This window comes from Typopeltis vanoorti, chromosome 8 (genome assembly GCF_054136105.1).
Source record: "Typopeltis vanoorti isolate ZY-2024b chromosome 8, IOZ_Tvanoo_1.0, whole genome shotgun sequence".
NCBI classification, from domain to species: Eukaryota; Metazoa; Arthropoda; class Arachnida; order Uropygi; family Thelyphonidae; genus Typopeltis; species Typopeltis vanoorti.
The window spans coordinates 91100311-91122991 of NC_143556.1; the positions used below are offsets into that span (position 1 = coordinate 91100311).

Here is a 22681-nt window from a genome sequence, read left to right on the forward strand (position 1 = left end):
GATACAAAGGCTATGATCAAAAAACACCAATCCTATTCAATTATTCACATACCACTTTATTGACACTGATCCCACACATATAGAAAAATCAAAAGCACTCTGAAAATTAAATATTCGATTCTAGCCTCCTGAAACTTTATGAAAACAAATTTTATAATCCTATATCACCTCAGATATATGAAATGCCAAAAATTTACTAACAGGATATCATGAGGTTCACAACTGACAATATTAGTTCCCCTACTGCTAAAAACTGGCCAAACATTTATCTCAGGAGTTCTTCGTCATTACCGGCTGCACTGTCTGCCATGTAAAAAATTCTGTCATTTATACCTTTTGCTTGTCAGACATAATTCTTAGACATTGGCATTATAGTCAGTTCAGATATAGCTCCCTATTCACACGCTGCAAGAGTTTTCAATTAGTTATACTATAAATTAAAGATGCCAAGAAATTATATTCTTGGTTTCATCCTTTAGCTAAGTGTAAGCAAACAATGTTTGCACATGAAGTATCTTCACGACTGCACTACTTGTATATAGAGGCTCACTACCCAGACCGGTTTCAACCTTTATTGAGGTCTCATCAGTGGGAGCAGACCCAAAAGTGATAGGTTTAAACCTTCTGCAATAGTTAAACCTTGAACCCAAGGTTTAAGTAATGCAGAAGCCATATTTCCACATATGAGTAGTCAAAAGGTATCCCACCTTATTACTACATCCTCATTACTTCAACCTTGGTATCGATCTGGGTCTGGATCCCACTGATGAGACCTCAATGAAGGTCAAAACTGGTCTGGGTAGTGGCTCTTCCCATAATGCATAGCATTATACATGTCTGTAAGGTTATGTGCATTGCATTATGGGATACTAAGGCAATTGATATGAAGTCATTAGCCTTAATATACAAGTAGCCTAGTCATGAAGATACTGCACGAACAAGCATTATTTGCTTACACTTAAAGGATGAAGTCAAGAATATAATTTCTTGGCATCTTTAATTTATACTTCCTATTCACAAATATACCCCTAAAACAAACCTCAGAACTTATTTAGACTCTCTTTCACCCTGACTTAGCAGCCTAATTTACTGTGATTATTTTGCTTGGCATGAAAAAATACACAAGGAGATTGAAAGCACAGCCATATTCCACCGGTCTTCTTCTCATCAATCTTTTCACAGAACACTTGGAATTGGGGACTACACTGTTCAAACCTACAATATCACTATGCCATGTTGATAACATATCTTCCATTTGGATGCATGGCTGAGATATGTCGAAATTATTTTTAGCACTTCTTAACAGCAAACATCTAGGATCTGTTTCGCTGGTGTAAAAAAATAAAAATAATAATTATAAAATTAAAATTTAAAAAAAATATTTCTCTATCCTTCCTTAATGCTTTGGTCACTAGGCTATCTAGCAGAACCTTATCCTCCATCAAATCAAACCATGATCCCTCCCAATAGTATGGTGTTATCAAAACCACAGTAAACAGAACAAGAACTATCTGCTTTGGCCATACTAGTTCATCTGTTGAAATTATACATGGAATACTTTTTTATCCCATGTATAATTTTTTTCACCAATGGCTTCCCCTTTCCAAAATTAACACAACTCTCTACTCATCCTAATTCCCCTTAAACACTAGACGATTAAAAATCTATTGCTATCCTTTAAACAGGGCATTTCAGAAAACAATTCATGTATTCTTCCTTTAAACCATACAGAAAATTAGCTACTACCCAATATGCTCAACAAAAGATTCTTATCATCCTGGTGTCTCTGTAATATTCCCTGCTCTTGTAAAATAACATAATTCACCCATAAAATTCACCCTTTGGACAAGTAAGAAGAACATTAAATGAATGAATTACATCCATTATCTATACTATAGCTATTCAGGATGGGGGGGGGGGGGAAGGCAAATCCAATTAATATTAATTCAATGGGAAAAGACCTTCCTGTTATATATAAACAGATAATCTGAAAGACTATTCCTGAAATATGCCACAGCTCAACAACATTCTCCAAATTAAAATAAATTTGTCTGTCTGACCTTACACAAAATCATCTTGAGATATTCAGCAATTTGAGAACTATCCTATGCCTCACCCACAAAGGCACCATATTTTTCACTTTGTCTTTGTGCCTCCATAAATGGGCAAAGTGTATCTCGTCTGCCCATGAAGATCTGCTCTCCAAAAGATCCTTTCCATCATCTAAATCGGCATCCATAATATTGCCTACTTGATGACTAAACCAAAATACATCTAATAATTTAATAAATAAAGTCAATTAATTATTATCCTTGAGACTCCATAGCTCAGTTGGTATACACCGAGTTGGGTTTGCATTAGGAAAACCCACTTAATAATACGCTGGTCCACTCTGTGTGCAATCATGACTCGCAGATGCCTAGGAACAGATTCCACACGGTGTCGAGCATTCTCCATGGGTAACTCGACCCATTTCTGCTCCAGCAACTCTTGTCAGTTCATGCTAAATCCATGGAGAAGGATCAGCAGTTCTCAAATCCCATTCTAGAATATATACCACACATGTTCAATTGGGTTACAGTGAGGGGAGTTTGGAGGCCAAGGCAAATGTGGCGAATTTGTTGTGTTCCTTCAACCACCCAGGAGTTGCATGAGCCCGATGACAAGGGTGTGTGTGGTGTTGCCCTGTTGAAAGACGGCACTGTGGTCAGGATAGACCTCTTGCAGATATGGATGGAGATGGTTGGCTAACAGGTCCCTGTAGCATTCACCATTCAGTGTTTGTGGGACTTGGGCATGCCAGGAAAAAGCTTTCCAGACCATAACACCACCTCCATCAGCCTGTTGAACCCAAACTGTGAAACCAGGGGATAGAGCTTCATGCTGTTTATGCCAAATGCAAACCTGGCCATCAGCATAGTGCAGTAGGAAACGGGACCCATCACTCCAGACAACCTACTTCCATCTGTCAAGGGTCCATTGCTGATGTTCCTTGGCCTTACAAGGTGTTGTTTGCATCATGGGTATTCTTGTTGGTCTCCAGCTGTGGAATCCCAAACGAAGCAAGGTATGGTGCATGATGCATGTGGAAATTAGTCAAACTTATGTCAATATAGGAAGAAAACATTAGTTAAAAACTTTTCTTTTCTGGCATAATGGTAGTTGGCTTTTGAATATTGAATGTAATTTTCTAAATTCTTTCCGCACAAGCATTGTGCATCTTTTAATTTCATTCATGATATTTTTTTCCATTGATATTTATTGTTTTAAGTATATGTAATGATTTACTTGTTTAATTTCATTATTATCGATTTTCATAAAAAATTTATTTCTGGTTGGATGTAGCTATTGAACCTAACTTGGATCTTTTTTTTATCTTTAGTCCAGTTATTTTGCTAGCAATTTGGAATTCTTGGATATGAGTCTGTAATTCATGAGCAGTTGAGGTAAATATAACTATGTCATCTGCAAAGCGTAAATGGCTTAAATATTTTCCATTTTATCTTCAGACCTTTCCTTTCCCAGTCAAGAAGTCTGAACATTTCTTCTAGGCATGCTGTGAATAATTTCGGAGATATCGTGTTGTCACCCTGTCTTATACCTCTCTGTATTTCCACAGTAGAGGTTTTTCCATTGAAATGAATTGCTGCTGTAGCATTGGTGTATGCTGATTTGATGGTCCCAGTGTATGGCTCCTCCACTTGTTGGTTTCATAACTCTTTAAGTTTATACTGAATCAAATGCTTTCTCATATCAATAAAACCAAGACATAATGGTAACTGATATTCATTACACCATTCAATAATCTGTTATACAACTTGAATATGGTCCATTGTACTAAAGCCACTTCTAAAGCCTACCTGCCTATTCTTTTGGTTGTGCTAGGTCCAGAGTCATACAAAGCCTATGAGCTAAGACTTTTGTAAACACTTTGTAAACTACTGATAGTAGACTGATGGGTCAGTAGTTTGCCAAGTCTTCTACCTCACCTTTTTTATGTAGCAGAATAATCTGAAGATAAGTAGCCTTCTTCCATGTTCTTGGTATAGGATTTTTCTTCAGGCATAAAGTAAATAGTTTGCTACGAGTTTGTATATCATTTCTCCACCTGCTTTTTTAAATTAAGCTATAACTCCATCCTCACCTGCAGCTTCTCCATTTTGCAAGCTTTGGATGCTCCACATAACTTCAAGTAGAATCTGTGGTACTTCAGCTTTTTCGTAGTTTTCTTCTTCTTCATTTAATTCATCATCCTCATATAATATTGAGTAAAATTCTTCAATTATTTTTGCAATAGCATATCTATCTCTGGTTATGGTCCCATCTTGTAGTTTGACAGCAACCATCTGTTTATCTGTCCATCAACTGCTGTTTGGCTATTTTTGAGACTATGGTTCTTATCAATTGTTGTATGAATTTAGAACTGAATTTTCTTAATTCTTCTGTGATACATTTTCTGATTGTTTTGCACAATTCAGTGTATTCAATTTTATTCTGGAGGTTATTTGATTGTTTCATTTCTCTTTGTTTCTTCATCAGCTGTTTTGTTTCTTCAGAAATTGTGTCTTGTTTCTGTTCTGTGGCACCAGCTATTTCAAGTGAGCATTGTAAAAGGTTTTGGGTAATAATGTCATTACTTTCTGATGGATCAGCATTGTCATCTATAATAAGATTTTTAAATGTATGGTTTAGTTCATGTTGGAATATATCTTTTTTAGTGGTGAGTTTGTGTACATCTATACTTTGCTTTGATCATCGAAACATTTTTCTTCTTTGTTTTTTGGCAGTTTATTTGAATCTTACCACATACCATATGATGGTCACTTCTAATGTTGAAGGTGTTTATAACAGAGCAGTCTTGAAAGATGTTTTTCTAGGATAAAGGCAATTTCACTAGTTTTGCCATTTGGACTTTTCCATGTCCACTTCCTAAAAAAGAATTCATGATGTACAGGTTTTCTTTTACTGCAAATTCTATTAACCTTGCTCCTCTATACTCTCTTATCGCAAATACAAAATTTCCCATTGAGCTTTCATCTGAATGCTGTATACCAATTCTAGCATTAAAGTCTCCCATTACAATTCTGAAATGAGGTTTTCCATTATTGCAAAGTTGGGATACATCGTGATAGAAGACTTCAATTTCTTCATCAGTATGACTTATTGTTGGTGCATAGACTTAGATGATCTAAGAGTGTATCTTTTTGAGATCTGAACAACAATACTTGCTATTCAATCAGATATACTGTAAAATTCTATGCTTTTCTTCAATTTTTTGTTGATCATAAATCCAACTCCATTGATTCTTTCCTTATCTTGGCCTCTATAATATAGTATGTCTCTGTTTTTTAATTAAAGAATTTCTTCACCATTACGTCTAACCTCACATAGGCTGAGCTTCACTGCTCAGAGTCCTACAGTTTAAAGTTCAAAGGTCTAGTTTCCAATGGCTGAGGATCAAGCATAATCTGGTTACCCGGGGATTTTTAGCAACTTCTGCCTTCATGTTTAACTGTCTACTGCCGTAGGTGGTAACAATCTGGCCTCCGGGAAATGAGGGCCATTTTATTTCTATTTGATTCATCTTGGAAGATTTGGCCATAAATTCACCACACTGTGTGTGTGTGTGTGTGTGTGTGTGTGTGTGTGTGTGTGTGTGTGTGTGTGTGTGTGTGTGTGTGTGTGTGTGTGTGTGTGTGTGTGTGTGTAAATATATATTTTTTTTTTTTCAGAATTCATTTTTACTCGGTTGGAATATTATGAAAAACCTTTAATGACTAATACTGAGAGATAAAAAGATGATATATTTAAAAAGATACTACTAGTTTACTAGTTTCGTTGAATAGATCAGAATCCTCAGGTATCACAATCAAAGAAGTATATAAAAAAATTACAGAGACTTAAAATTGTAATAACAGAACAAGCATAAAAAAAAGACAGTAGTGTGTTTGAAAAAGAAATGTGAGTATGAGTTCCAAACAAACGTATACTACGCGCTGTCACGAGTGCGCCAGTACTGAACAGAAGCAAAAACAAAATCCAGGAGTGTACAAGATTTTGTGTGATTGTGGAAAGCCATACTATGGGCAGATTGCTAAATCCATCCTTCTACGTTTGGATGAACACCATAGAGATATCTCCTATAACAGGACTAGAGCTAGCGCTCGCTCTAGCCATGTTCTCCTTTCAGCTAACTCAGACGAAGGCCGCCAACACATTGTAAACTGGACTGAAACTTCTAACATCCATGTGCTACGATGAACTCGAAAGAAAGATTGTTGAATCCAGGGAAATTTCTCTAGATTCCTCTCATATCAACAACAGCCCGAGTTACAATCTCTCTGATGCACACGTTGCTTCTGTTCAGTACTGGCGCACTCACGACAGCGCGTACTATACGTTTGTTTGGAACTCATACTCGCATTTGTTTTTCAAACACGCTACTGTCTTTTTTTATACTTGTTCTGTTATTACAATTTTAAGTCTCTGTACTTTTTTTATATACTTCTTTGATTGTGATACCTGAGAATGTTGATCTATTCAACGAAACTAGTAAACTAGTAGTATCTTTTTAAATATATCTTGTCCTCTTTTTATCTCTCAGTATTAGTCATTAAAGGTTTTTCATATATATATATATATATGATTATCCATTGTATTTACTCGTTATGAAGATATGTTCATATTTTTTATTGACTGAATTCCAAGAATTAGACAAACAATTAATTTTATTTAACACACAACATGTTTCTAGAAAGGGGGATGGTAAATCCCTTTATGTTTTTACAGCCGGGTATGAAACTCGGATCGAAATCCATAGAGTTTCATGCCGAAAAAAACTATCAGCGGGCCCAAGTGTAAATCATCACTTGGGTAGTACAACACCAGGGCAACTCTATGCAAAGGTGGAGCAAGGTCTGTCACTAACTTTAATATTCTCTCATAATGTAAATCCCAGCTCCCAAGAGATGTATATATATTGTTTTACATTATGAGAAGAGGTCACTACCCAGACCGGTTTCAACCTTTTTTTGAGGTCTCATCAGTGAGTAGGTAGACCTGGAATATCAAGGTTTTAAGTGAACATGAACTTACCTCTGCTATCAAATTGCAACTTACATACAACAGTTTCATCGGAAAGCAGACTTCTTCAGGCGTGAGAACATTAAAAACAAACATAAAAAACCATAAAGAAACATTGTACCACTATAAAACCGACTATGAACTACAGTTAAGTTTGAACAGAAGCAACAGTCCAGGCTAAAGTTCTATTGTTAGGCATCTGCGAGCGTGTGTCATGAGTGCGTCAATATCTGATAGCAGAGCTAAATGAGTCTGGTAAATTATAACTAAGGTTACTGTTTATGTGATAAGAGTCCAGGACAATGTTTTTAGACTCAACTATGCAGCATTCTACCTTGTTGTGGCATATATGAAGGTACTGGATACTGGCGCACTCGCGAAGTCACACACTCTCAGATGCCTAACAATAGAACTTTAGCCTGGACTGTAGCTTCAGTTCTAACTTAACTGTAGTTCATAGTCAGTTTTATAGTGGTACAATGTTTCTTTATGGTGTTTTTCATGTTTGCTTTTAATGTTCTCAAGCCTGAAGAATTCGGCTTTCCGACGAAACATGTTGTGTGTTAAATGAAATTAATTGTTTGTCTAATTCTCGGAATTCAGTCAGTAAAAAATATGAACACACACACACACACACATATATATATATATATATATACACACACATACATATATATATATATATATACATACACATACATACATTATTCAGATGGAGCATATTTTCTGAGAGTGAAATTTGTTGCCCCGACCAGGAAATATATCTTCAGAAATATATATTATTACAAACACACACATGTATATACATACAGTGTGTGTGTTTCAGGCAGAGAATTATTTTCTGAAAGTGAAATTTTTTTTGCTCTGACTCAGAAATATATCTGCAGAGGAACAAATAAATTGTTTCCAATCTGAACAGATTAAAAATTCACAACAAAAAAATTTTTATCTGTGATTATTAATTCATGTAATTAGAAAGGAAAAAAGTTCGCTTTAAATTGTTCTGAGAGAAACATTTTATTTTACTTCAAAACCATTTCAACCCCTGGTCTCTATCATTTACCTCAATTCTGAAAATCATTCTGACCTCTGACTTCTTATCCATGAAGCTTGATTTCATTAACATCATGATCAATTCCCTAATATGTACCCCCAAGGAGTGTTCAGGTAAAAGCACTACATGATTAAGTTTGTATTATTATAAAAAAAATCTTATCAACAATTTTCCTAAAAATCAATCTATTACTTGTGAATACTTCAATATTGTCATATCTACCATTCTGTGCATCTAAGTCACTTCTGATTGAATCAGTTCACCTAGACCTTGGTCTTCCTCTGGATCTCTATTTTGGCATCAAACACCTGTTTTGCTAACCTTTCATCACCCGGTCTATTCAAGTGGCCATACCACCTTAGATTAGCTCTGCTCAAACGTTCTTGAATGCTAATAATGTCAGGTTCCTTTCTAATATCTTCATTTTTAATACGATTTTGCCACTGATGGATGTCATCGGTTCACTCTCCTGATTTTTCACAGAACCCAATCTATTACTTGGGTTCTGTGAAAAATTAGTGGTCCTCTAGTGCTTGATCAAGTGCTATATTTCAAACCCAACTCTCAGATCCATAACTTAAAATTGGTTTGAACGCTGTCTTGAATACTGTTAGTTTGGTGTTTTGGCTAATTTCCTCTCTTATTCCATATACATTTATGCAGCTGGCATAAATCATACCAACTTTGCTTATTCTGTTTGTCTATTTCCAGATTTAACCTGCCATCTTCACTAAAAACTGTGCCTAAGTAACTGAAATATTTTACTTTTTTCTATGGGCTTTCCATTCAGAATGCAGTTGATGTGGTGAATGTTTTCTGCCTATTTTCATAGTTTTGGTCAAAATTTGATATCTCCAATTCTAACATCAGGCCTAATGCTACTTTCTTTCGTAATGTGATCCATATAGATGATGAATAAGAGTAGAGATAATGTGAAACCTTGTCTTACTTCTGATTCTACATCAAACCATTTTTCTATATTTCCTTCAATTCTAACTGATGACTGACAACTTAAATATAAACTTGTATGGTTCTGTCATTCCTTGGCTCATTTAACAGTCTTGCAAAAGTTAATAGTTCTGTCATAAATATGGTTCTGTATAATGTTCCCATCCCATACAATTGAAGTGTTTAGAAAAGCTTATCTCTAGGAACCTTGTCATATGCTTTTCCAGATCTACAAAACTAAAGTAGATCGTTGTCATATTCTCACGATTTCTCAACTATTTGTGTTAAAGTAATCTGATCTTGGCAACTTCTATTTGGCCTGAACCCAGCTTGCTCTTCACCAAGTTTCTTTTCCACAATCTTTCTTACCCTCTTTTCAAGTATTCTTGCATCAATCTTACCTGGAACACTTAGTAGAGCAATTCCTCTGTAATGATCACATTCAGTTTTATTCCCTTTTTTTTACAGATGGGTACTATGAGAGCTCTACTCCAATCATTGGGAATGCAACCTTCTGACCAGGTCCTCTGAAATATGCAGTATAGTCACTGCAAAACTTTTATAGCTCCGTACTTTAGCATTTCTGGTCGAATATCATCTACTCCAGCTTCCTGTCCAAGTTTAGGACATCTTTTTCTACCTCAAATATTGATATGTACTCCTCTTTGCCTTCCTCTTGAAAATTTTCTGGTATGGTTCTGTCACTCCTTGGTTCGTTTGACTATCTTGCAAAGTAATTACTTCATACATCTAGGATATCCTTATCTTCAGTTTTTATATCACCTTTATCATCTTTGATTCCTTTACAGTGCCTCTTTCTTCCATTTTTAAGCTTCTTCAATAGCCTCCAGAACATTTTGCCACCTTCCTGATATTTATTTTCTATACTCTTACCAAAGTCTTCCCAAGACTTTTGTTTAGCTTCTTTTACATGTAGCTTAGCTCTATTACATTTTTACTCTGTATTCTTTTAGGACATCTGCCAAAATATTTGCTAAGAACTTTTGGCAGGTTTTCTTCTTTTGCAGGGCTGCTTCTTTAAAGTCTTGTGTTCACCGTGATGTTCTTATTTTTCTATCATTTGGGACAGCTTCACCACACACCTCCCTAGCTGAATCAATCAATGTCCTCTTCAGAATTTGCCGCTAAGACTCCAAGGTTTGGTTCTTGCTCTCAATTTGTTTCTTGTTTTCTTCAATAATGTTTGTATAGTTGAGTCTACAATTCACTTGTAAATGCTGCTCAACTTTAATTATTTTTAAAACTTTCTTACACACTGTTCTTTCATGTAATATCCATTTTTATCTGGCTTAGTACTCAGTTTTCACTTCATATTTGTGGATCCTGATTAGTTAACAGTTCTTCAGGTTTCAAAGTTGACTTGAAAACCTTCTCTGTTATATTGAACAACAATGGGATATGAGAGAAATATGTTGATAGTTTGATGGATTTTTTTTTTCTTATTTTTTAATTGGTTGAATATGGACTTATTTTGTGTTATAGGGTGGATGCCAGCTGAGTATAATATAGTGTATAGATGATAAAGAATAGGCATTAGCTTAGAAGCACACTGTGGGATTTTATCGATTTTATCTAGACCAGAATCCTTTTTGTTATCTAGGTTGTTAAAAGATATATCTGATTGATATAATCTTGCTATATTGATATAACTAGATATATATATATATATATATATATATATTAATATATCTAGCATTCAACAACAAACATGATGAAAAACTTCTTGTTGGAATCAAGATCCACAGCAGATCTGGTCTGCATCACTCACTTCTGGATACATGACATGGAAAGGTTTAGAGAAACTTGTGAATTGCAATTGACATTTCCAAAGTTCATTTCGTAAAGTCTGGAATTGAGAACTTCTCAGCATTTGTCTTGTGGTTTGCCTTTCTCCTTTGTAATTTGACTGTCAGTTTCCTCTCTGGTCATGCATTAGATGTAAAGGTGTTCTCTCTTCGGATTTTCCTGATAATTCCTTGTGAGGAGGTGTTCCTCACAGCTGTTTACAACCACTGTCTTCTCTCTCTTACATGCACACAAACACAACCTCTCTAAAAATTCTTGATGCTGTTTAGAAAAGAGCAGTTTGAATGATTGATGATCATGAGACCCTTCTCAGCGATTGCTCGCAGAATTTCTGTGTTGTACCTTGTCTTACAGATGTTTCTCCTATTTGACATAACTACCATCCATTATGTCTTTCATTTCTACTAGAAATAGTTCACTTCCTACAGTCAACTGTAGGAAATGAACTATTTCTAGAACAAAACTTCTAGAACACAAGCAACAGTTACCCCACGTCCTTTTACAGTTGAGCTGCTGACTCACCAAACCTGCTACTCCCAGTCATCTTTTATTCCATCTACCTCAGTTCTTCTATGGAACACCTTTCCCAGGAATTATTTATTCCCCAAGGACTACAACCTCCAGTATTTTAAGAGGAATATCAACAGATTAATTTACCCACACTTGGAATTTATTTGCTAGGTTTTTTGGCCTCTGATGTGTGGGAGAATATTAAAAAAAAAAAAAAAAAAGAAAGAAAGAAAAAATAAAATAAAACCAAATTCCAAAGATCCAATTCACCTTAGAAAAGAAAACAACATCTCCCCTTTCTAGATATCTTGGCTACATGCCAACAGATCCGTGGCATTCTCAATTTGCAGAAAATCCACATATACACATTGTGGAGACATTCACCAACAGTCAATTCTCTCCCCCCAACAGTGTAGGATTATAAAACCCTTGTACTACAGGATAGAATCGATTTTTTCTGATGTGTTCACCACTGAACTTGGCCACATTCACAAAACCTTCTGAGTCAATGGTTGTAATACATACCAAATCTAAAAAATTTCAAATCCCATAATTTAATATTCTCCAAAAAAACTGACAATCACCATTTCATATATGCAAGATATCTGAAAAACAAGCAAAAATTCTAAAAAATTAACTTGGTAACTCCTTATAATAATAATTCTTCTTCTTATTATTATTATTATCATCATCATCAGAGACCTCCACAGAGTCAAGGACTCATTGAGGGAGGCTATAAATCACCCAAACCAGCAGTCATACCTTCCCTTAAATTCATTCACACTAGAAGTCACAGTCAGTCAGATAAGGTGCCCTAGGCAGCCATGGAGTGAGATACACATGGCTGATTAATCTGGCTTCTGTGAAATTTCACGTACATACTGGACGGATTAACCAATGTGTGGAGTGGCTCCATTTACATGAAAATGACTGAAATCATGCATAGGTGCTGCTGTAGCTGTGTCACAACAAAATTGTTTATCATATCACAATACCTCTCAGTAATAACTGAGCAGGTCAGAGGACCAGACAGGTGAATGTCCTTAAAGAAGAATGGTCCAATGATAAATGAAGCTGTACACCTGCACCAGACAGTAACTTTAGTTGAATGCAATTTGTTGAATTTGTTGGGATTTGCAACAGGAATTCGTTGGATTGCACGTAGCTTTTTGCATAGCCCACACCAGATGGTTACAGGTATTAACACCTCCATTCAGGTGAAAGCGAGCTTCATCTCTCCACAAAATCATCCACGGCCACACAGTCTTCAGCTCTACTTGAGCAAGAAATGTTAAAGAAAATGTCATTCCACTTGCAAAGTCCTGTTGATGCAACTCCTGTGTCAGGGTTATCTTGAATGGATAAAAATGTCGAATCTTCTAGACAATTGAGTAAGGCACATCCATGTGTCTTGATACGCCATGTGCACTGTAGGAATCAATGCTGTTATTCATGGCCTGCTCCACAATGGCAGTGGCAATTTCATTCACTTATTGTGAACTGATTGAGTTAGGAGTTATTGAGTTACTGATAGAGGTTTGCAACCTCTACCAGGTCTAACTCCCAACTATTCCATTTCTCATCATCATCAAATTCCTGCCATGTACCCTCAAGGGGTATACAGAATATGATAGTACTACATGAAAAATTTACATCATTACTAACTTCCTATCTACAATTTTCCTCCAAATCAGTCTGTTATCTGTTAGAATCCAGCATTATCAGATCTTATATTTCTATCTTCTAAGGCACTTTTACCATATCAATCCACCTATATCTTGGTCTTCCTCTGGGTCTTTTTCCTGCCAACCTGGCAGAGAACACTTGTTTTGCTAATCTTTCCTCTCCCATTCTGTTCAAGTGACCATACCACCTGAGATTAGTTCTGTTAATGCATTCCTGGATGCTGACAATACCAATTCTGATATCATCATTTTTAATATGATATTGCCATTGATGCCATCTGTTCATGACCCAATCTTTCTCAGGACCCTCATATGTGCAGTCTCTAGTCTTTGGTGAAGTGTTTTACTTCTGACCCAGCTCTCAGATCCATAAGTTAAAATTGGTTTGAACACTGTTTTGTATACAGCTAGTTTAGTGTTTTGAATAATTTCCCTCTTATTCCATGTAAATTTATTCAGTTGACTTCCTACCATACCAGAATTGTTGATTCTGTTGTCTACTTCCATATTTAATTTACCATCTTCACTAGAAATCGTGCCTACGTACTGAAATGTTTCACTTGTTCTATAGGTTCTCCATTCACAATGCAGTTGATATTGTCAATGCTTCTGCCTATTTTCATTGTCTTTGTCTTGTTATTGCTGACCTTCATACCATATCTATTACAATTCAATTTAGTCAGGGAATCTTGCAGACTTGTTTTATTTATTTATTTAGAAGAATATTATTTAGGATTTATTTAGAAGTATAAACGTCCGCATAAAGCAAAGAGCTGACATTAACATCTTTAATTTTGATATCAGGTTTAATACCACTTTCCTTCATAATGTGATCCATATAGATAATGAATAGCAGAGGGGATATTGTATATCCTTGTCTGACACCAGATTTAATATTAAACCACTTCCTGTACTTCTTTCAGTTCTACGAGGGTGGTCTGAAAAATCCTCGGCCTCGATCATAGATGGCAACACTATCGGCAAGATTTTTTTTTTCTAAGTTGGTACATCTGTCATACGCATCCATGTGAAATTGCTAGCGATTCTATCAAGTAGTTTGTTTTATATATCTGTTTGAAGCAAAAGTGTTATCTGTATCACTTGAAATGGATAAAATTGAGTATCATGCGGTCATAAAATTCTTTGTACAAGAAGGCTTAATGGCAAAAGAAATTCATTCTAAAAGTTTATAGGCACTCTTCTTTGTTTTCAATAATTAAGAAATTGCTGCCGAGTTTAAACATGGCCATAAGAGCCTTGAAGATGATCCTCCTGAAGGACGTCAAAAAAGTGTAACAACACCAGAAATCATTGATCAAGTGCACGATATGATAATGGATGACCGGCGAGTCAAAGTGCATGAAACTGCTGAGACTATAGGCATTTCAAAAGAATGTGTAGGATATATTTTGCATGAAGAAGTCTTGTAGTCTCTCCAAGGCATCTCTGAATTGAGAGATGCCCTGAAGAAACTAGATATAAATAAATCATGTGGACCAGATAACATACATGGAATTATGATTAAACATCTTCCTTCTCTAACCCTAGATTGGCTACTTCGCTTATACAACAATAGCCTAAAACAATGAAAAGCTCCAAAAGACTGGAAGACAGCCACAATCATACCAATCTTAAAGCCCAACAAAACTTCAAGACCAACCAGGAAGTTATAGACCAATTCACCGACTTCAATTCCAGGCAAATTGATCGAAAAAATGATACTCCAACATTTTGAATTACTATCTAAACAAAAATAGTATACTACCACATTTTCAGGCTGCCTTTAGAAGAAATCACTCAACAACCGATCAACTTTTCTACTTAACCCAGACAATTCAAGATAATTTCCAGACCAAACCTACCAAATCCACCATTGCAGCTTTTATAGATTTTAGCAATGCCTTTGACAAGGTGTGGAGGCAGAAACTCTTTTCTAAACTTTGTCATATAAGATGGGAAAGTTCTAAACTGGATCTATGACTTTCTAAGAAATAGAACAATTCAAGTTAGAATAAATAATACCTTTTCCAAGAAAGTAAAAATAAGATAGGGATTACCTCAACGCAGCATTTTGAGTCGACTCCTTTTTTCCATCTATTTAAACGACTTAGATAAAAACATAAATAAAGAAACAAAGATAGCTATGTTTGCTGATAATTGGGTTCTATTCTCAGCTCACAACAACCTAGAAACAGCAGAAGGTCACTTAATACAAAGCAATTGAAAGTTTACTGTGAAAACCAAAATGTTTTGGTTTACGCAGTATGTAGATAACCAAAAAATCAAAATTAACCCTCCTAAATCAGAAATTTGTGTATTTACCATTAATAACCACCTCAGAAAGTGGAGACCAAAGATTAAGCTAAACAGTCAACTAAGTACATTTAATGAAACCCCACATACCTTAGAGTTACTCTGGATCCATCATTAAGCTTCAATAAACATATCAGCAATGTTGCAGTCAGAGCAAAAAGATGACTAAATATCATGAAAAGTATCTCAGGTAAAGAGTGGGGAGCCGATGCTAAAACCTTAAAAGTCACATACACCTCTATTATCTGACCCATAATGGAATATGCTTCACCTATTTCACCTATCTGGATGCAAACATTACAAACCAGTTTAGACAAGCTTATAAATATTCAGAAAAATGCAGCTAGAATCACATGTGGACTAAGGAATACAACTCCTGGAAAAATATCAGAATTCGAATCCAACCTTGTTCCTTTAATAATTAGGTGGCAAGAAAATCTTACTAAATTCATAGAAATAAGAGCCAACCTTGCACATTATAGAACATGTGAACTTTTTAAAAATTGGCAGCCAACAAACAGAATAAAGAAAAAAAATCAAAAATGCATGAAATCGTGGAAAATAAAATTCCTTTGGATTGTCCAAACAAAATAGCCACCTACCAGCATCAAGACAGGAAAAATATAGTTATCAATTTTGAAATAGGAAAACATGAGGAAAAAAGCATAGAAAATCCAAAATCTTGAGATCAGTAGCTCTTTCAAAAATAATGGAATAAGGACTTGACTCAATAAAGATCTACACAGATGGTTCCAGAAATCCAAATGGCAATTCTGGGAGTGAAGTACTCATCTATGGCTCTCAAAATATAAAACTAAAAACAACTAACAGTATTGAATGCAACTCATACCATGCAGAATTAATAGCCATTAACACAGCATTGCAATATTTGGATAAACAAAACCGAAAGGAATTTATATTTTTCACAGATTTCTTAGCAGCCCTTCAAGCTATTAAGAACTGCTACACCAGCCATCAAGAAATACTTAGAGACAGCAAAAAACATAAACTACATAAGGATTCTAAATAATTTTCCAATGGATTCAATCCCATGTGGGATTAAAGGGAAATGAAACTGCAGATGAAGTAGCAAAAATGGCTGCGACATTAAGTGATACCAAAGATTTCGATATTTTTAAAACCACTCATAAAGAAAACAAAAAGAACGATTCTCCAGGACATGACTCACCACTGATATTCAGCAGAAAAACCAGGAACTACCATCAACTCCACATTTGTTCGCTGTGCCACTACCATGATCTCTCGCCTCAAGACCAGCCACACAAGACCAATCAAGTTTAGCAATGGCATAAAAGTCTTCCCCATCTGCAAAAACTGTAACATCAAGGAAGAATCGGCAATGCATTTACTAAATTGTATGAATATTTCATAATGTGAACTTTATAACAACCCAGAAAAGGTGCTGTATAAAATACATGAATTTGACCTCTATGATCTGGTGTAATAATATCATGGGATAATAAAAAAAAAGAAAAAAAAAGAATTTCAAATGAAAAAGCTTTGAGCAAGTGAAGTGCTGTGCTTGCTCACAGCAGATCAAACACACACTCGCATGAAAATCTCTGAACAGTGTGTGGAGTGTTTTAACAAGAATAAAACTGATTTTGTGAGTCAATTTATTACTATGAATGAGACTAGATTCACCATTACACACTAGAATCCAAACAGCAGTCAAAACAGTGGACAGAAGCCAGTTGTTCAGTGCCAAAGTTAGTTCCATCAGCTTTGGTCATGGTATTGGTGTTTTGGGATGCTAAGGATATTTTGTTTATTAATTATCCAGAAAAGGGTAAAACAATAACTGGGGAATATTATTCGGATCTTTTAATCAGACTAGATGAAAACATTCATGAGAAAAGACCCGGTTTGTGGAAGAAAAAATCATCTTTCATGGAAAATGCATCTGCCCACCTAGGTGTTTTGGCAATGGGAAAAATCAAGGGATCTGCACTATGAATTGTTGGAACATCCACCCGATTCTTCAGATTTGGCTCCCTCTGACTTCTATCTCTTCTCAAAACTAAAACTCTTCCTTGCTGGTCAGCATTTTTCTTCAAATCAAGAGGTGATTGTAGAGGGGTATTTTGCAGATCTTACTGAGAACTACTACAGCGATGGAATAATGGTCCTCGAGCACTGCTGTAATAAATGCATGTCTTAAGGGAGATTATGTTGAAAAATAAAAACAATTTTAAAATTATAAATTCGTTTTTTCATTGTTAGGCTGAGAACCTTTCAGACCACCCTCATAACTGCTGACTTACAACTCAAAGACTAAGTATTGCTTGATATAATGCCCATTGACACCATACAACAGGGTATACTGAATAGCTTCTCTCTTAGCACCTTGTCATGTCTTTTCTAGATCTAACAAACTTAAATACAGATCTTTGTTATATTCCCATGATTTCTCAACAATTTGTCTTGTTTCATTTAGCTGGTTTCATTTTCGAAGTAATTACACCATACTTTAAGGATATCTTTTTCTCCAATTTTCATGTCACCTTTATCATCTCGAATTCCTTTTACAGCACTCTTTCCTCCATTCCTGAGCTTCTTCAACAAACTCCAGAATATCTTACCACCTTCTTGATATTTATTTTCTATGTTCTTACCAAAGTCTTCTCATGACTTTTGTTTAGCTAGCTTTACACAGTGTTTAGCTTTCTTACATTTGTTTCTGCATTCTCTAAGAGCACAAGCTGACTTATTTGCCAGGAACTTTGAATATGCTTTCTTCTTTTCCTTCACTGCCTAACTTCCTGTGTCCACCATGAAGTTCTGAATTTTCTATCCTTGCAGACAAACTCACCACATGCCTCTTTGACTGAATTAATCAGTGTTTTCTTCAGGGCTTGCCACTGAATCTCCAAGATGTCGAAAGTTTTTCCCCATTTGGTTAGACTATAATAAATTTAGTTTAATCCTTTATCCAAGTGTAAGCAAACAAAGGTTGCGCCTGAAGTATCTTCAGGATTGAGGCAACTCGTGGTAAAGGTGGAAAAAGCTCTCATCACTCCTTGTCTTAGTATCTCCCCCTAATGCAAAGCACATCTCCTTGCAGACATGTATAATGCTATGCATTAAGGGAAGGGCCACTACCCAGATGAGTTTCGACTTTTATTGAGGTCTCGTCAGCAGGAGCTAGACCCAGAGGTTGTGATACTAAGGTGAGAGCAATGGAGAACTCATATTTACCTACAAGTTGCCAAAAGGTGTCTCGCCTTATTATTAAATTACTCTGGATTTAGAGAAAGATGTTGAAAGTTTTTTCCCACTTGGTTAGACTATAATAAATTTAGTTCAAGTTGCTGAATTGAAGCCTTTGGCTCTTCATACAATTATTAGTTTAATCCTTTATCCAAGTGTAAGCGAACAAAGTTTGCGCCTGAAGTATCTCCAGGCACACAAAAAAACTTCCAACAATATGGAGGAAAGAGGTGGATGAGAGGCACTGATGGCAAGTGAGTAGGAGGTATATGAAGAATTGAGTAAACTGTGTTAATAAGGCTGTAGGGCTGGATGACATATCGCCACATGTGAGGGAATGTTCCAGCAGTTTTGATAACCAAGTGTAAGCAAACAAAGTTTGTTTACACTTGGATAAAGAATTAAACTAAATTTATTATTATGAATCTCCAAGGTTTGGTTCCTGTTTTCAAACTCTTTCATTCTTTCTTGAATAATGTTTGTGTATTTATTCTACAGTTCACATCTGAGAGCTGCTCAACTTTTATTTGTTTTAAAACTTTTCTTACATGTTATTCTTTTCAGTATGAAATTCAATTTTATCCTTGTCAAGACTAAATGGTGATCGCTTCCAATTTCAAATCCTCTGTACACTGTGGTGTCCTGCACAAGGGATAAAACATCACTATCGACAATAACATAGTCAATGAGACTTTTCTTATTCCTTGCCTCTTCTCTCCATGTGAATTTGTGCACATTTTTATGTTGGAACATTGTGTTAATAATAACCAGCTCATGTACTGAGCAGAAATCCAAAACAGGTATTTGCCATTATTATTAGCTTTGCTTTTTTCTCCAAATTTTCCCAAGTTTTGTATTTTGGGAAAATACGATCATTTAGATGCTATTTAGACCTCCAACAAGAACCAACTTTTCATTTCATCAGTTGCTTTCTCTAAATCCTCAAAAAATTCCTCCACTTCTACCTTAGTAGAACCTTCTGTGGGATCACAGGCACAAATCAGTCTCATTGTCCAGTTCCCCATTCTGATATTTGCCCACATCACTCTACTTGAGACCGTCTGCCATTCGAGAAGATTAGTCTCATATTTAGTGTTGAATACTATGGCTACTCCTTCTTTTCCTTGTTTGTCATTGCCTGAATATAACATTTTGTATTTATTGCTCAGAAAAATCTCACCAGTTTTTGTCTCTTTTTTGTTTCAGTCACCCCTATTATGTCGATCTGGTACTTATCCAATTCCTCAGCTAGCTCCATTTCTTTGCCATTCAGGCTTCTTATATTGATAGTAGCAATCTTCAACTCTGGTGATGTTGAGTTAGGGTGTGTTTTAGGATTTGTTCCAGCTGCTGACTTTTCGCTGTTTGCCCTGGTTCCCTGGCGTTTAACCTTGTTTAACCCAGCAAAGCCCCCAGCTGGCATGAAATTCTGTCATGTTCTACCATCATTTTATATTTTGGTTCAAGCCAATAAGAATACAATTTGGTCAGCTAAATCCCAAATGTCAGCCCATCCTTGTTCATTCAGTATCCAGGTAAATACCTAACAGGGTGAACCACAAGAAGGTGAGGAGTGGACATTAGGTCCTGGTCGGTTCTCTGCATTTCTTTAAATGCAGAGAACTGCCCAGGGCTTCAGTTATACATGTCTGTACATGTCATCAGTTATACAGCTTTAACCCTTAAGCACCCTCTATAACAATACACGATAGGTGTTAATTCTGTTTTTAATATGTTTTTAATACAATTGAAGGGATATCATCTGGCCTGGAGTACTTATTTAATATCGAGACTATTAAGTACATTTCTGACTGTTGAAAGATCAGAGTAGGCATACTAAGGACAGTTTGTGGAATAATATGGGGAGAAGATTGGTATGGAAACATCTATCTTATCTTTAGAAGCTGTTGTCACTATTCCGTCAGGAATGAGAGAGAGAGAGAAGGTAGTAACAATGATGCAGAAATGTTATGTGAATATTTCCCATGCAATACTAACGTCCTTCCTTTGCATTTTCTTAAGACATGGCACTGCTCCAAGTTGAATCCTAAGTTTGTCAAAATCACAAACTACATAGTTCCACATACACATTCTTAATTAAAAATTCCACATGCCTAGCAGAGGCGGCACAATCACTTCCCCAGATGCTTTCTTTTCTTTTCCTGTCTTTGCAAAATTTTCTCATGTTATATGGCCCTTAAGGCTATCATAAGTTAGTCCTTTCATCCAGACTCAATGTTTAATATAAGCAGATTCCTTTTCACAAGATTATTAGTTATGACCAGGCCTGGCTGTAATTTACACAGGCACCGCAGAAGAAAAGGTGCCTAAAAGATGTGAAAAAATATGAGATAAGAGTTTAAACGAACAACAAATGGTACATATAATTATGAATGTACGTCGTATTCCGTTCAGGCCCCTTCAGATCTTCACGGAAACGAACAAATAAATTCTGAAATTGTATCCTGGACTCGATTATATCACTGTAATTTTTAATTAAAAATAAAAATTTTTTGATGTATCATAAATCAACTTATGATAAATTGTTGAGTTCCGTGTAAGGGCCGTATCCTAATTTTAATTGGATCGGATGCATGTGGTCCGGTCCTAAAAGTAGGCTTACTAATGATAACTCATTCTTCTTGACATTTGAGCGTATTATTAGCAGGCTGTTAGGGCGGCGTCAGCGATACAAAATAATCAGCGAACTCGAGTCCAATGTGAAACATTCTTGTAAAATTCTCTTATCTATTTTCGTTGAATCTTCAAAATTAATTTATTTATTAATGCAAAATTAATGTAAAGAATATTTGAATAAATATCTTAACTTTATATTAACTTTATATTACTATTTTTTATTATTTTGAAAATTTATCTAACTTGAAAAAAATTGTATAAACAGGACTAATCCGTAGGTAACATTATACTGTAAAGCGGTTTTCATTTGTTTTTCATTTCCTGTTCATTTTATTCACACTTTATTCAAAAAAACTTTTTTGTTAAGGCGCCGGTCCTGATTATGAATGTTTATATTCTCTATGCAATAAATAACTTTATATTACCATGCATCCTATGTATCATAGTCTAGAGAAATTATAATATGATTTCTAAACATTCAAATTCACTTCAGATTCAAAATAGTTTTTTTATATATCATCAATTTGTTACTGTATACCATTTTGTTAAAATGGCATTTTTGTTAAAATGGTATTTTAACAAAGGAAAAACTTACCATATATCAAAATAGGCCATAAAACTTCGCCGTTTTCTTAATTCACTTTTCAGGAAATCCACAATATCATAGTGCTTCTGAGATTCTGCCAACATAATAGCTGTTCTTCCTTGCTTATCCTTAACTTCAATATCCACTTTGTCCTAATTTTTATATCAAAGAGAACTCCATTATTTTCATATTTTATTATTTTTTAAGGATAATGCCCATAGGTAATCTAGATTTCAAAAGATTAAGACTTTCATCCTATAACATTATGACTTAGATGAACAAAATTTTTTTAAATATTCATGCCAGCTACACATACAAACTAGAAAATTTCATTTTTTAAACATAATATTTCTAAACATTAAAATATATACACAGCAAAATAAAAAACGAGGAATACAAAGTGAAAGAAATAAAGAAAGAAAAGAAATAAAAACAACAAGGCAAACTTTAAAAAGATAAGAAATTGGAAGAGAGGCACAAATCAATAATCATGAATTCTGGATTAGTCACAAGTCAAACCAATTTACATCATCACCTCTATGGGAAATGAGTTCAACTTACAGTTGAACCCATATTTCCAAGGTGCAAGTGATAAAAATTCAGGTTTCATTCCTTGAGACCACTTTCCTACTATGCAAACTGCAAAATTAACCACAAAAATAAATGAATATAAAATAAAATACGAATAATGTGATCTGGTGTGGATACTTACATTCACTCATGTCTAAGTTTAATGGAATAAACATAATCTAGAGATAATAATCAGTAACTAAATTTATTAGCTACATTAGTTTTTACAATTATGAT

General features: G+C 35.2%; 1 protein-coding gene across 1 annotated transcript in view; it reads right to left on the minus strand.

Moving 5' to 3' along the window:
- LOC150104188 (uncharacterized) overlaps window positions 1-22681 on the minus strand; it is a 220812-nt gene that overhangs the window by 62360 nt on the left and 135771 nt on the right. Inside the window, exons 6-7 of the mRNA XM_090396422.1 lie at window positions 21909-22026; window positions 4134-4139 (exon numbers count right to left, since the gene is read on the minus strand). Of these exons, the coding sequence (XP_090252548.1) occupies window positions 4134-4139; window positions 21909-22026 (124 nt within the window). The remainder of the gene's footprint in view (window positions 1-4133; window positions 4140-21908; window positions 22027-22681) is intronic.